At 49.4% G+C, this 16376-nt stretch overlaps 1 protein-coding gene across 1 annotated transcript; it reads right to left on the bottom strand.

Annotated features, from left to right (window-relative positions):
* Positions 1-4219: 4219 nt before the first annotated feature.
* On the bottom strand, positions 4220-16111 carry TRAPPC1 (trafficking protein particle complex subunit 1). The gene is made up of 5 exons (XM_069985764.1): positions 15629-16111; positions 7357-7455; positions 6567-6637; positions 6134-6272; positions 4220-4853 (listed from the first exon to the last, which is right to left on the bottom strand). The coding sequence occupies exons 1-5, from the start codon at positions 15707-15709 to the stop codon at positions 4725-4727; spliced, it is 519 nt and encodes a 172-aa protein (XP_069841865.1). The 5' UTR covers positions 15710-16111; the 3' UTR covers positions 4220-4724.
* Positions 16112-16376: the final 265 nt, after the last annotated feature.

Below are 16376 nucleotides of genomic sequence, written 5' to 3'. Positions count from 1 at the left end.
AAGGTTCACCAGAGGGTGCCCATTCATCAGACAGGGGTGACATCTCTCACAGTGCAGCCTGCCCATTCACCAGACAAGGGTGACCTCCCCCACACTGCAGCCTGCCCATTCACCAGATAGGGGTGACCTCCCCCACACTGCAGCCTGCCCATTCACCAGATAGGGGGGACCTCCCCCACAGTGCAGCCTGCCCATTTACCAGACAGGGGTGACCTCCCCCACACTGCAGCCTGCCCATTCACCAGATAGGGGTGACCTCCCCCACACTGCAGCCTGCCCATTCACCAGATAGGGGTGACCTCCCCCACACTGCAGCCTGCCCATTCACCAGATAGGGGGGACCTCCCCCACACTGCAGCCTGCCCATTCACCAGATAGGGGTGACCTCCCCCACACTGCAGCCTGCCCATTCACCAGACAGGGGTGACATCTCAGAGTGGAGCCTGCCCATTCAGCAGAGATTAGTGATCCGGCAGCCTGTCCATTCACTAGAAATATGAAGATGAAGCAGCTGGCGTGCGGCCTGTCACATGGTGTCTGAGGGATTCTCTCCCCGGATAAGTGGTTTAGAGACTCTCACATCTTTATTTGCACATTACAGAACGTCCCCACATCTGACAAGGTTGGACCAGAAATCACTGACAATAAGAACGCAGCCTGAGGGCAGTCACATTGCCTATACAATTACCTGACAGCTAGGACAGGGCTGAAAAGGTCCATAAGACCCTCACTACAGACCAGTGACATCTCAGAGTGCAGGCTATACATCACTACACACCAGTGACATCTCAGAGTGCCGGCTATACATCACTACAGACCAGTGACATCTCAGAGTGCAGGCTATACATCACTACACACCAGTGACATCTCATAGAGTGCAGGCTATACATCACTACACACCAGTGACATCTCATAGAGTGCAGGCTATACATCACTACAGACCAGTGACATCTCAGAGAGTGCAGGCTATACATCACTACAGACCAGTGACATCTCATAGAGTGCAGGCTATACATCACTACACACCAGTGACATCTCATAGAGTGCAGGCTATACATCACTACACACCAGTGATATCTCATAGAGTGCAGACTATACATCACTACAGACCAGTGACATCTCATAGAGTGCAGGCTATACATCACTACACACCAGTGACATCTCATAGAGTGCAGGCTATACATCACTACACACCAGTGATATCTCATAGAGTGCAGGCTATACATCACTACACACCAGTGACATCTCATAGAGTGCAGGCTATACATCACTACAGACCAGTGACATCTCAGAGAGTGCAGGCTATACATCACTACAGACCAGTGACATCTCAGAGAGTGCAGGCTATACATCACTACAGACCAGTGACATCTCAGAGAGTGCAGGCTATACATCACTACAGACCAGTGACATCTCATAGAGTGCCGACTATACATCACTACAGACCAGTAACATCTCAGAGAGTGCAGACTATACATCACTACACACCAGTGATATCTCATAGAGTGCCGACTATACATCACTACAGACCAGTAACATCTCAGAGAGTGCAGACTATACATCACTACACACCAGTGACATCTCATAGAGTGCCGGCTATACATCACTACACACCAGTGATATCTCATAGAGTGCAGACTATACATCACTACACACCAGTGACATCTCATAGAGTGCAGACTATACATCACTACACACCAGTGATATCTCATAGAGTGCAGACTATACATCACTACACACCAGTGATATCTCATAGAGTGCAGGCTATACATCACTACAGACCACTGATATCTCATAGAGTGCAAGCTATACATCACTACAGACCACTGATATCTCATAGAGTGCAGGCTATACATCACTACAGACCAGTGACATCTCAGAGAGTGCAGGCTATACATCACTACAGACCAGTGACATCTCATAGAGTGCAGGCTATACATCACTACAGACCAGTGACATCTGAGAGTGCAGACTATACATCACTACAGACCAATGGACTCTCTGACGCTGTAGCATCTGTCCCTGCATTTCCCCCCGTACCAGTATACAGTAACACTTTCATCACCGCTTCTTGCTGATAAACTTGAAGAAAACACAGAGGAGGAAGCAGAGAGATGTGAGAGAAGCTGAGCTCCATCTGGTGGCTTCACGTGAAGTGTGAGGAGTAGGATATGTGTGTGTGAGGGGACGTTCACATGAGGTCTATATGCTGCAGATTTCAAGAAAATCAGCAACCAACAAGAAGAGATACGACTCGTCTCGAGCATTCATTGATGTACGTCACTATCTCAGTGATGTCACAGGTCTCTGATGGATACGCCACTATCTCAGTGATGTCACAGGTCTCTGATGGATGTGCCACTATCTCAGTGATGTCACAGGTCTCTGATGGATATGCCACTATCTCAGTGATGTCACAGGTCTCTGATGGATACGACATTCTCTCAGTGATGTCACAGGTCTCTCTGATAGATCCGCCACTATCTCAGTGATGTCACAGGTCTCTGATGGATACGCCACCATCTCAGTGATGTCACAGGTCTCTGATGGATATGCCACTATCTCAGTGATGTCACAGGTCTCTGATGGATGTGCCACTATCTCAGTGATGTCACAGGTCTCTGATGGATGTGCCACTATCTCAGTGATGTCACAGGTCTCTGATGGATATGCCACCATCTCAGTGATGTCACAGGTCTCTGATGGATATGCCACCATCTCAGTGATGTCACAGGTCTCTGATGGATATGCCACCATCTCAGTGATGTCACAGGTCTCTGATGGATATGCCACCATCTCAGTGATGTCACAGGTCTCTGATGGATATGCCACCATCTCAGTGATGTCACAGGTCTCTGATGGATATGCCACCATCTCAGTGATGTCACAGGTCTCTGATGGATATGCCACTATCTCAGTGATGTCACAGGTCTCTGATGGATATGCCACTATCTCAGTGATGTCACAGGTCTCTCTGATAAATAGGTACGCCACTATCTCAGTGATGTCACAGGTCTCTGATGGATGTGCCACTATCTCAGTGATGTCACAGGTCTCTGATGGATGTGCCACTATCTCAGTAATGTCACAGGTCTCTGATGGATACGTCACCATCTCAGTGATGTCACAGGTCTCTGATGGATACACCACTATCTCAGGGCGCAGATACTCCCGTTTGTATTTTGTAAGGACAATAACTTGCCGAACGGACCCCAGGACAGATCTTGGATTAAAAGCCGCTATCCAAGGGTACAAGTGGTTTGGAGGGGTCAGATTGTGGGTACAGAGTCACTTTAAAGGGGTACTCCAGCACATAATCTTTCAAATCAAATGGAGGCAGAAAGTACCAGAGATTTGTAAGATACTTCTATTTAAAAATGTCCAGTCTTCCAGTACTTATCAGCTGCTGTATGTCCTGCAGGAAGTGTTGAATTCTCTCCTGTCTGACACAGTGCTCTTTGCTGCCACCTCTGTCCATGTCAGGAACTGTCCAGAGCAGGGGAGGTTTTCTATGGGGATTTTGCCACTGGTGTGGACTGCTGAAATGCCTACTGCTGAGATAGCTTACGTACAGCCTATGACATCACCCCCTACGTGCCTCCTAATTGGCTATGTCACGTTCCCGCTGGTCATGTGATCTCAACGTCTTCTTCCTGGTTTCCTGCTCTGCAATGTATCCAACGCCATTTTGCCATTGCAAGTTCTCCACAGCGAACTGGGTACGCATGTCAGGCCCCCTGCCCCACTTCCCGTGGAACATGGCTGGACCGGAAGTAGGCCGCACGCACAAGAGGGAGCCCGACATCTGGACGCACTGCCGGAGGGGAGAACCAGAGGCCGAAGCACAGTAATCAACAAGAAGAATGGCGCGCAAGCGGGCCTCTCCTACCTCGATCCCAAGGATCACCAGCAGCCTTCAAAGAAGGAAGAGGATAGACCCGATCGATCCCACTGGTAAAGGAAACTTCATCTTCTGGGGATCTCCTCATCTTCACACGGATCCCCCGCCTCTTGTGCCTGCCCTTCAGGGACAGGAAAAGCACTGGTGATAGTGGAAAGGGGAGGGGCTTTTAACCTCTCGTGTTGTGCTTTTCCTGTCCCTAGGGTAAGAGTGGTGGTGCCGTCATAACGGTGAGGAGAAAAAACTCGATTAAACCAGTTATCTCATCTCTCCTTGAGACTCTTTGTTCCCCCCCCCCCGTATACATGTTGCTATATATACAGTAATCCGAGTAGCTTTAATGGACACGTAACATTACATCCGGTCCCCACCCTGTCCCCCTCAGTATACATTTAGATAGATATACAATAGATATACAATAGATCACAGGTAGTATATAGGTAGTATACATTGACACTAAGCAGGTGATATCACAGGAACATTTCTAGCTACTTTGTGTTGGTTCTGAATCACTGAATCCTTTTCTATCGACAACTGTGGAAATAGCTGGAAACTCTTCTTCTTACTATATGCACAACGACTGACCATTGTCCACAGTCGGGTATAACATGCGTGTGTAATCGGTCATACATGTAAGCAGGCGGAGACTCCATGGTGCTACAGAACCTCTGGAAGGCTGACAGTGTACAGCAGGTGTCTCCGCTACTGATGCACGCCTCACTGCCATTGAGGTTGGATAGCCGAGAGACCCCAAGGTAAGTCATCCAAACGTGAGGCTCGGGTAGGTGCCCAAGACTAGCGCGGCATGCCCTATGGACTGGGTTTAGCCAGCCCGGGCAGAGAAGTAGGGAAGACTCCGGATAAAGCTGTCCAGTTTGCTTTTGAAAAGTTCACTTTGTATGGGCTCATTGAGGGAACAGAGCGAATTCTTCACCACATATTCCACGTAAATCTGAGGGAGAATGGAACATTCCAGATTAGGGGCGGGAAACATCCAGGTTACGTCATCAAACAGCGTAAATAGAGAGGTCTGCAGAGGCCTGGACCCCAAAGAGCTGTATAAGACCATCAATGTCCAATAAACTGGTGGTCATGGAATTTACTAAAACTACCTCTTAGAGGGAATGTATCGCCTAGATTCTGTTTTTACTGAATACTATACACCCAGAACATGATCTGGAACATGATCTTTTTTTTCTAATCTAATTGTAATTTTATTTTTTATTTAATTTGGAGCCACCATCTTGCCTAGAGTATTTAGAGATATACTTTACAGCAAGCCTCATGGACATAGATGACAATAGACGGGAGCTGTCTTTTTGACATGAATGGCAAACATTACTGAATGTATTCTGTGGCCTTTCCACATCTAATGGTGTCTCCTTTTACTGTAATTCTGTACAGTTCACTTTACTGCAGCCTCTTCCTTATCATCACAGGCAGAACAGGAAGTCTCAGCTTGGTTTTAGAAGCTGCAAGATGATTTCTTTTATAATTTAGATAGTAAAATTAGTAATAATATAGACAAGGCAAATTAGAATATATTTCACTAACCTTTAAAAAAAATCTATGTTTAACATAAAAAATCTGAATTAAACAATGGATAATTTTCTAATGACACATTCCCTTTGAAGAGAACCAATTAGCACGATTGTGCTGATAAGTTTCCTTTAACCTTGAATAAGATCTGCTCAAGCATATAAATGATCACTTAATCTTGGGTCTTCATGGGACCTTTGACCAGCCAGCCAAGCACAAGCAGAAAGATCTCCAGAAGTGTCTGCCTGGACACAGTTAAAGGGGTATTCCCCCTCAAAATAAGCTTTTAATATGTTGCTGTCCTCGGTGAGAACATAACAAGCAGCCTATTCTTGCTTTTCCGCTCTCCCCCGATGTCCTCCTACGCCATCTTTGTGTTTATCTTGCATTCAATTTCAAGATGGACTCATTCGAAGGTGACGTCTGCTCAGCCAATCAATGGCTGAGACGGGAAATCACCGTGGTCAGCGATTGGCCGAGCATGCAGTAAAGTTCGTCTTGGAAGTGGAGGCGGGATTGTTCGTTCACTTGGGACCAAAAGATGAAGTCGAAGCACACCGGGGAGAGCGGAAACGTAAGAATAGGCTGCTTGTTATGTTCTCACCAAGAACAGCAACATATTAATGGTTAATTTTCAGCGGGATACTCCTTTAATCCATATCCTCCCCTGAATCACTGCCTATAGTGTCTCACCGTGCTGTAGATCTGATGAAGGACATCCCGTGTGCTCCCCACGCTCAGATCCGTGTTCATCACCATCTTCAGACCACTCGGAGTCTCGTAGTAGTGAAGCTTATACTTGCTAGTTTGGAAGGAAAGGAAGCCATCTTTCCTGCATGATGATGGTTAAGGAATATTATGCTTCTTCTGATTATCTGTGAAAAATACAATTAATTTATTGCAAACCCAGCCCTACCCCCTGTCCTCTGGTTGTCTGTGTTATTGCAAATAAGCTCCATTCTCTTCAATGGCATTAAGGGGTAAAACCCCACAAACTGAGAAGAGGGGAGGTGCTGTTTCTGCAAGAAAGCAGATGTGCTTTTCTTAGCCTGAACAACCCTTCAATTCTGTCATTCTAGATCTCAAGATCACAAAGATCTTCCACAAGGGCAGGAGGTAAGGATACATATCCACGGGGCTCATCTTACTGACAAAGGAACGGATGGAGAAGAGCATCCCATACATCAGCTTGTATTCCTGGGAAGGAGAAGGGATAGGAAGATATTAAAGGGGTTATCCAGCGCTACAAAAACATGGCCACTTTCTTCCAGAGACAGCACCACTCTTGTCTCCAGATTTGGTGTGGTTTGCAATTAACCTCCATTTACTTCAATGGAACTGAGTGCAAAACTCCACCCAAACTGGAAACAAGAGTCGTGTTGTCTCTAGATGAAAGTGGCCATGTTTTTTTTTAAGCTGGATAACCTAGAAGAAGTAGAAGTAGTAAAGCAAAAATAAAAAAAATCACCGGCAGATGGGGGGTTGGTAACATCATAAAGAATGTATACTTACCCATCCCCGTGCCCCCATAATACTGCCTTACCGCTCTCTGACAGCTGCTGGCCTCCTGTAGCTCCCGCAACATCACAACCCATCCTGTGGGTTGCCTGCTCAGCCAATCGGTGACTGGGTTGGGACACCAAAGCAAGCAATCCGTCAGCCGAGTTGTGACGTTGCAGGAGCCGGGCCATGACGTACAAGGAAGCCGGAGAAGATGACATCTGGCAGCTGAAGGGAGTGGTGCTGCCGAGGGACAGAGACAGGTAAGTATACATACTTTATTATGCTTCTGCATCCCCCCTGCCTGCAGGTTAGTTTATATTTTCGCTGGACTACTCCTTTGGGAAGAGCAAGCAGTCCATCAGGAGATGGGGGCAATAGGAGTAAACAATGAACAATTCTTTATCCGGCATCACCTCATCTTTAGAGATCCCGGCCTGTTTCCTGCGGTTCCACTCGCTGTAGTGTAGACAGATGCCATTCCGGTCAAATATGTACAGGTTGTGGATAGTCATCTGGGGACGGAAAGTAAAAAAAAAAAAAAAAAAACACTATATAGGATTAGGCACATAAGGTCTCTTTATGTTACATCTATGTGAGGGTACATGCACATGGCGTGATTCTCGCGGAAAACTGCTGATTGCTCCCACCGGAAGTTCCTGCCATCACATAGGCTCCATTATATGCTCGGGCCGATTCCGTCGTCCGCTCAAAGAAATGACATGTTGATTCTTTGAGCGGACAGCGGACTCCTCCCAACCATAGAATGGAGTCTATGAAGCCAGCAAAAAGGGAAGCGGGAGCGCAGGGACGGGTGGCGGATTCAGCACAGAGTTTTCCTTGAGAATTACTCCGTGTGCATATACCCTTATGGTTCATTTGCAGTGATGGGGCTGGTGCGTCTGTCAATCACCTGCTGCATTTGTCTATCTTAGGGAGGCCATAGTAAAGCTTAAAGTGACTGTACCACCAGGCCCAGGCTGAAGCACTGGAGGCGGGCCGACCCACCATTAGTGGGAGGAAACCCCCGCCCCTCTATGATAGGGTTCCATTGATTCTAATGGAGTTACGTCATGGAGGGGCGGGGGTTTCCTCCCACTAATGGTGGGTCGGCCGCCTCCAGTGCTTCAGCCTGGGCCTGGTGGTACAGTCACTTTAAAGAATCACTATCATTAAAATAACTTTTCACATGTCATCCGGTATTTCAAAAGTTATTGATCGCAGTGGGTCTCAGTGCTGAGAGCCGCTGCTGTGACCAGGAGATAAAGCCGGAGAGAAAGCGCATCAGAAATACAATCCACTCCCCGGCTGGTCACTAATTCTACAGTTTAGACTCATAGGGGGAAATTTATCAAACATGGTGTAAAGTGAAACTGGCTCAGTTGCCCCTAGCAACCAGATTCCACCTTTCATTCCTCACAGACTCTTTGGAAAATGAAAGGTGGAATCTGATTGGTTGCTAGGGGCAACTGAGCCAGTTTCACTTTACACCATGTTTGATAAATCTCCCCCATAGACTATAATGGAGAAAAAAAAACGTCAGAATTAGAGAGCGATTAGTAAGTGGATGACATGGCGCCCTCTCCCCGGTTATATCTCCTTATCACAGTGGCTTTCAGCAGTGAGACCCGCTGTGCTATAGACCAGTGATTTTCAACCTTTTTTGAGCCGCGGCACACTTTTTATACTTAAAAAATCCCGGGGCACACCACCAACCAAAATGGCACAAAATGACACTAAAACAGTACATATTATACATATAGTTAATAATATAGATTCTAAATGTATTTATACTCACTCAGTGTGAAACCTGGGCCTGTTTTCTTCTCCCCCCTGTGCTTCTCTCCACCATACTTCTCTCCTGTGCTTCTCTCCACCATACTTCTCCCCCCTGCTTCTCTCCTGTGCTTCTCTCCACCATACTTCTCCCCCCCTACTTCTCCTGTGCTTCTCTCCACCATACTTCTCCCCCCTGCTTCTCTCCTGTGCTTCTCTCCACCATACTTCTCCCCCCCTACTTCTCCTGTGCTTCTCTCCACCATACTTCTCTCCTGTGCTTCTCTCCACCATACTTCTCCCCCCTGCTTCTCTCCTGTGCTTCTCTCCACCATACTTCTCCCCCCTACTTCTCCTGTGCTTCTCTCCTGTGCTTCTCTCCACCATACTTCTCCCCCCTAATTCTCCTGTGCTTCTCTCCCCCATGTTTCTCTCCTGTGCTTCTCTCCACCATACTTCTCCCCCCTGCTTCTCTCCCCCATGCTTCTCTCCACCAAACTTTTCTCCCCCCCATCCCCATGTTTCTCTCCCCCATCCCCAGGTTTCTCTCCCTGTCTCTCCCCCCCCCCCCCATTTCTCTCCCCCATCCCTAGGTTTCTCTCCCCTATTGTTTTCTCCTGTTTCTCTCCCCCCCTTCCTCCTCACCTCCTTCAAAATGGTCACCGGTGCTGTCCGCCTCACCTACTGGCCGCCCGTAGGGCCCGGATGTGCTTCTCCAATCAGCCGAGACCAGGAGCGTGGTGCGCTGTGGCGGGCCGTTGCGCACACGTTGATTGGATGCGTGCATCACGACCCGCCGCAGCACACCACGCTCCCGGTCTCCGCTGATTGGATAGAAGGAGCACATTGGGGCGCTACAGGCGGCCAGTAGGTGAGGCGGCCAGCAGCAGCGGGCCGATCTGCAGGGGCTTCATAGTGTGGGGAACTTTCCCGCGGCACACTGGTTGAAAATCACTGCTATAGACAATGACTGTGAGATTACATGTAGCACTGATATAGGAGGCCATCCTTCCCATGAGTCAGTGGGTGACACACCTGATCTGGTTCATTCACCCCGTCACCTTAGTTATTACTATGAAGCATCTAGAAGCAGGAACAATGATTGTATAGTTGTTTCTGATGACGGCCTGGCTACCAATTAAAGCGCAGATACCAATTCACTTACTGAATTTAAAAAAACGACCTGGTCTGCACCGACGTGGAGATCCCGGCGGCGCGGCCCATTTTTCAAAATGCCCATTTCCGGTGATCAGCACTGTGTCTCTAAGCAGTGGTGGCGGGCCCGGCTACCCCAGTGTAATGATATCCCCTTCCCTCGGGGACGCATCTCCATTAGGATAAAGTCTGGCTGTGTCACCGAGGGAAGGGGATGTGGTTACACTGGGGGCGCCGGGCCCGCCACCACTAGGGTATAGGGTAGCCGGAAGTGCACAGAAAGAAACCAGTGCTGATCACAGGAAACGGGCAACATATTGGAAAAGGGGCCGCGCTGCCGGGATCTCCACGTCGGAGGGAAAAAAGGTAACCAAGGGATGGAGAATAGACAGCGAAAGACGTATAGGCTGAGGGCACTCACTGCGAAGTTGCAGTATATCTTTATTTCAACGTGAAGTTACAGGCTTCGGCAGTACATATCGCTATTCGGCAGACCACTTCAAATGGACAAACTAGACATGACGGCCATTTCGCGCGCATGCACACTTCATCAGATGGAGACACTTCAGGCCTCTGACTGTTGCAAAACTACAACTCCCATCATGCCTGACCTAATCGCGGACCGTCCAAAGCATGATGGGAATTGTAGTTTTGCAACAGCTGGAGTATGCATGGTGCGTCCATCCCGTGGGATCGCGTGATGTCACAGGACGTACGGGAGAAGGGAGCCATCATTTCTCTGTTACCATGACAACCATGTTACATGGAGGCTATATCCAGCCCTTATCGCCAGCTACATGGCGGTGTATGTAATATTCTCATGGCACCAATGGTGGACAGGATGAATATCAGAAACTAATGTGTTGTATTGAATGACAAAGGCCTCTAAGTAACAGAGACCAAGATATACCAATAAACATAGCAAATATTAGAGTGAGGACTACAAGTCCCAGCCTGGCAGAGGATCACATGACTGTAATCTATAACCCAACCATGAAATAATGGTAGATGCTAGAGTGTATCCTCTCCTTTGAGGTGTGATGTCACCAGGAGGGGCGGGGCCTCGACCGGAAGTAGGAAGTAGTGAGCTGCTGCACCATTCACTGTGCAGAAACAGAGTGAAGGAAGCTGCAATATCCATAGTAGCATGGAGGGGTATACAGGGGGAGAGGACTGGTGTGTGGGGTCTGTATACAGGGGGAGAGGACTGGTGTGTGGGGTCTGTATACAGGGGGAGAGGACTGGTGTGTGGTCTGTATACAGGGGAGAGGACTGGTGTGGGGGGGGGGGGCTGTATACAGGGGGAGAGGACTGGTGTGTGTGGTCTGTATACAGGGGGAGAGGACAGGCATGTGTGGGGTCTGTATACAGGGGGAGAGGACTGGTGTGTGGGGTCTGCATACAGGGGGAGAGGACTGGTGTGTGGGGTCTGTATACAGGGGAGAGGACTGGTGTGTAGGGTCTGTATACAGGGGAGAGGACTGGTGTGTGGGGTCTGTATACAGGGGAGAGGACTGGTGTGTGGGGTCTGTATACAGGGGAGAGGACAGGCATGTGTGGGGTCTGTATACAGGGGAGAGGACTGGTGTGTGGGGTCTGTATACAGGGGGAGAGGACTGGTGTGTGTGGGGTCTGTATACAGGGGGAGAGGACTGGTGTGTGGGGTCTGTATACAGGGGAGAGGACTGGTGTGTGGGGTCTGTATACAGGGGAGAGGACTGGAGTGTGTGGGGTCTGTATACAGGGGAGAGGACTGGTGTGGGGGGGGTCTGTATACAGGGGGAGAGGACTGGTGTGGGGTCTGTATATAGGGGGAGAGGACTGGTGTGTGGGTTCTATATACAGGGGAGAGGACTGGTGTGTGGGGGGTCTATATACAGGGGGAGAGGACTGGTGTGTGTGTGGGGTCTGTATACAGGAGGAGAGGACTGGTGTGTGGGGGGTCTGTATACAGGGGGGGGAGCACTGGTGTGGGGGGTCTGTATACAGGGGGAGAGGACTGGTGTGTGGGGTCTGCATACAGGGGGAGAGGACTGGTGTGTGGGGTCTGTATACAGGGGAGAGGACTGGTGTGTAGGGTCTGTATACAGGGGAGAGGACTGGTGTGTGGGGTCTGTATACAGGGGGAGAGGACTGGTGTGTGTGGGGTCTGTATACAGGGGGAGAGGTCTGGTGTGTGGGGTCTGTATACAGGGGGAGAGGACTGGTGTGTGGGGTCTGTATACAGGGGAGAGGACTGGTGTGTGGGGTCTGTATACAGGGGAGAGGACAGGCATGTGTGGGGTCTGTATACAGGGGAGAGGACTGGTGTGTGGGGTCTGTATACAGGGGGAGAGGACTGGTGTGTGTGGGGTCTGTATACAGGGGGAGAGGACTGGTGTGTGGGGTCTGTATACAGGGGAGAGGACTGGTGTGTGGGGTCTGTATACAGGGGAGAGGACTGGAGTGTGTGGGGTCTGTATACAGGGGAGAGGACTGGTGTGGGGGGGTCTGTATACAGGGGGAGAGGACTGGTGTGGGGTCTGTATATAGGGGGAGAGGACTGGTGTGTGGGTTCTATATACAGGGGAGAGGACTGGTGTGTGGGGGGTCTATATACAGGGGGAGAGGACTGGTGTGTGTGTGGGGTCTGTATACAGGAGGAGAGGACTGGTGTGTGGGGGGTCTGTATACAGGGGGGGGAGCACTGGTGTGGGGGGTCTGTATACAGGGGGAGAGGACTGGTGTGTGGGGTCTGTATACAGGGGGAGAGGACTGGTGTGTGGGGTCTGTATACAGGGGGAGAGGACTGGTGTGTGGGGTCTGTATACAGGGGGAGAGGACTGGTGTGTGAGGTCTGTATACAGGGGGAGAGGACTGGTGTGTGAGGTCTGTATACAGGGGGAGAGGACTGGTGTGTGGGGTCTGTATACAGGGGGAGAGGACTGGTGTGGGGGGGGGTCTGTATACAGGGGGAGAGGACTGGTGTGGGGGGTCTGTATACAGGGGGAGAGGAGTGGTGTGGGGGGTCTGTATATAGGGGGAGAGGACTGGTGTGGGGGGTCTGTATACAGGGGGAGAGGACTGGTGTGGGGGGGGGTCTGTATACAGGGGAAGAGGACTGGTATGTGGGGTTTGTATACAGGGGAGAGGACTGGTATGTGGGGTCTGTATACAGGGGGAGAGAACCCCTGTGCACAGACACCCCACACTGGTCCCCTCTCCCCCTGTATACAGACCCCACACACTAGTCCTCTCCCCCTGTATACAGACCCCCCCACACACACACCAGTCCTCTCCCCCTGTATACAGACTCACACCAGTCCTCTCCCCCGTATACAGACCCCCCCACACACACCAGTCCTCTTTCCTGTATACAGACCCCACACACACCAGTCCTCTCCCCTGTATACAGACCCCACACACACCAGTCCTCTCCCCCTGTATACAGACCCCACACACCAGTCCTCTCCCCTGTATACAGACCCCCCCCCCACACCAGTCCTCTCACCCTGTATACACCCCCCCCCCACACCAGTCCTCTCCCCTGTATACACCCCCCCCCACACCAGTCCTCTCCCCTGTATACAGACCCCCCCACACCAGTCCTCTCCCCTGTATACAGACCCCACACACCAGTCCTGTTCCTTGTACACACAATGGTGTATTACACCAAAGGTTTCCTGGCCGTTACGTCTGATAATCATTTGGTGTAATAATCCATGTTATCAGCTGATTGTGGTCTTCAAACTGGTCGAGTAATCCAGATCACGATAGTGCTGCTGTCTACAATGGGCAGCTTGAACAATCTAAGGATTTTTTGGGCTGCCCCTCCCGCAGCTGCCCGCAGTTCCCCCAGTCACTGTCTGTGTGTGTAATAACACAGAAAATGTGCAGGGAACAAAGGGGAAGAAAGCACTGGCCTAAAACATCGCCGCTCGCTTTCACCTCTTAATCATGCTGTGTAATATGACCCGCTCAGGGAGAAGCTCAGAAGAGAGGATACGCTCAGAGGAGAGGATACATACTAGACTGTATACCCTGCAGTTAGAAAAGAGAACATTCTAGACCAGAGATGTCAGACTCAGGCCCTCCAGCAGTTGCAGAACTACAATTCCCACCATGTCTGGACAAGTAAGGCATGATGGGAAATGTAGTCTGTAACAGCCGAGGGATGAAGTCTGACACCTGTGGTCTAGACCTTTCAAAACTGCACTTGCTAGAATGTATGCCCTCTCAGAGGAGAGGATACACCTAGTGGAGATGCCCTCTCAGAGGAGAGGGTACACCTGGTGGAGATGCCCTCTCAGAGGAGAGGATACACCTGGTGGAGATGCCCTCTCAGAGGAGAGGATACACCTGGTGGAGATGCCCTCTCAGAGGAGAGGGTACACCTGGTGGAGATGCCCTCTCAGAGGAGAGGATACACTCCAGACATTTCAGTACTAAACATTCTAGAATGTATGCCCTCTCAGAGGAGAGGATACTCGATGGACTTTACATTACTAGGCTATGTTCACACATAAAACACAGCACTCGGTTTTGGTCGAAGAAAGAATGACCGAAATACTATGTGTGAACATAGCCCTAAACATGCTAGGATGTATACCCTGCAGTGAGAAACTCAGAGGAGAGGATACATTCTAGACACTTCAGTACTGAACATGCTAGAATGTATCCTCTCCTCTGAGTGTATCCTCTTTTCTGAGTTTCTCACTGCAGGGGATACATTTAGCATGTTCAGTACTGAAATGCCTAGAATGTATCCTCTCCTCTGACTATATCCTCTCCTTTGAGTTTCTCACTGCAGGGGATACATTCTAGCATCTTCAGTACTGAAATGCCTAGAATGTATCCTCTTCTCTGAGTATATCCTCTCCTCTGAGTTTCTCACTGTAGGGGATACATTCTAGCATTTTCACTACTGAACATGCTAGAATGTATCCTCTCCTTTGAGGCTCTCACTGTAGGGGAAACATTCTAGCATGTTCAGTACTAAAATGGCTAGAATGTATCCTCTCCTCTGAGTATATCCTCTCCTTTGAGGCTCTCACTGTAGGGGATACATTCTAGCATCTTCAGTACTGAAATGGCTAGAATGTATCCTCTTCTCTGAGTATATCCTCTCCTCTGAGTTTCTCACTGTAGGGGATACATTCTAGCATTTTCACTACTGAACATGCTAGAATGTATCCTCTCCTTTGAGGCTCTCACTGTAGGGGAAACATTCTAGCATGTTCAGTACTAAAATGGCTAGAATGTATCCTCTCCTCTGAGTATATCCTCTCCTTTGAGGTTCTCACTGTAGGGGAAACATTCTAGCATCTTCAGTACTGAAATGGCTAGAATGTATCCTCTTCTCTGAGTGTCTCACTATAGGGGATTCATTATAGTGCCTAGAATGTATCCTCTCCTCTGAGAGGGTATATATTTTAGACATTTCAATACTAAACATAATAGAATGTATCCCCTGCAGAAACTCAAAGGAGAGGATATATTCAGAGGAGAGGATACATTCTAGCCATTTCAGTACTGAAGATGCTAGAATGTATCCCCTACAGTGAGAAACTCAGAGGAGAGGATACACTCAGAGGAGAGGATACATTCTAGCCATTTCAGTACTGAAATGGCTAGAATGTATCCCCTACAGTGAGAGCCTCAAAGGAGAGGATACATTCTAGCATTTTCACTACTGAAGATGCTAGAATGTATCCCCTACAGTGAGAAACTCAAAGGAGAGGATACATTCTAGGCTCTACCATGAAATAATGCACTCACCCTGTCCAGTCCAGTCAGCGGCGCTACTTCCGGCTTATAGGCCACGCCTCTCCTACGCGTCACCTCAGCGGCTTCGCGCATGCGTGTACCTCATTGCGTCATGACGTTTTACACCATAGTATCGTACGGGAGAGGGTTAGGGCGGAAGAGACTATTTACAAGGGACACTTCAAAGATGGCGGACGGCGATCCACCCCCAGCGACTGTTGCCATGGTGATTCGTTTAGCTGGGGCGGCGCAGGGCTGTGACGTCACACGGCGGCCCTGGAAGCGGGTTTCAAAGACAGAAGACGTTTATAGAGTGGGAAAGCGGCAGCCGGGACTGTGAGGTGAGTACATGGCCTCTGTGTATTATATCCTACGGGTGTGTTATAGCTTATTATTACGTCACACTGATGGAGTTTATACCACATTGAAGTCCTGGTGTGCAACCCCTTTAAGATCATATTATGGGACTTCATATAAAAGTGACATCACGTGATTAATCTGGGGACCAGCTCCGGTCCGGAGAGGGACTGGTCGGTCGCTGTGATGTCATCAATGTGATCGTACCACCTCCAATCCGGAGAGGGAATGGTCACTGTGATGTCATCAGTGTGATCGTACCACCTCCAATCCGGAGAGGGAATGGTCGCTGTGATGTCATCAATGTGATCGTACCATCTAGATCCGGAGAGGGAATGGTCGCTGTGATGTCATCAATGTGATTGTACCACCTCCAATCCGGAGAGGGAATGGTCGCTGTGAT

This window comes from Dendropsophus ebraccatus, chromosome 1 (genome assembly GCF_027789765.1).
Source record: "Dendropsophus ebraccatus isolate aDenEbr1 chromosome 1, aDenEbr1.pat, whole genome shotgun sequence".
Taxonomy (NCBI): Eukaryota; Metazoa; Chordata; class Amphibia; order Anura; family Hylidae; genus Dendropsophus; species Dendropsophus ebraccatus.
Note: the sequence above shows the minus strand (reverse complement) of the source record. Positions and strands in the feature narration are given on the sequence as shown.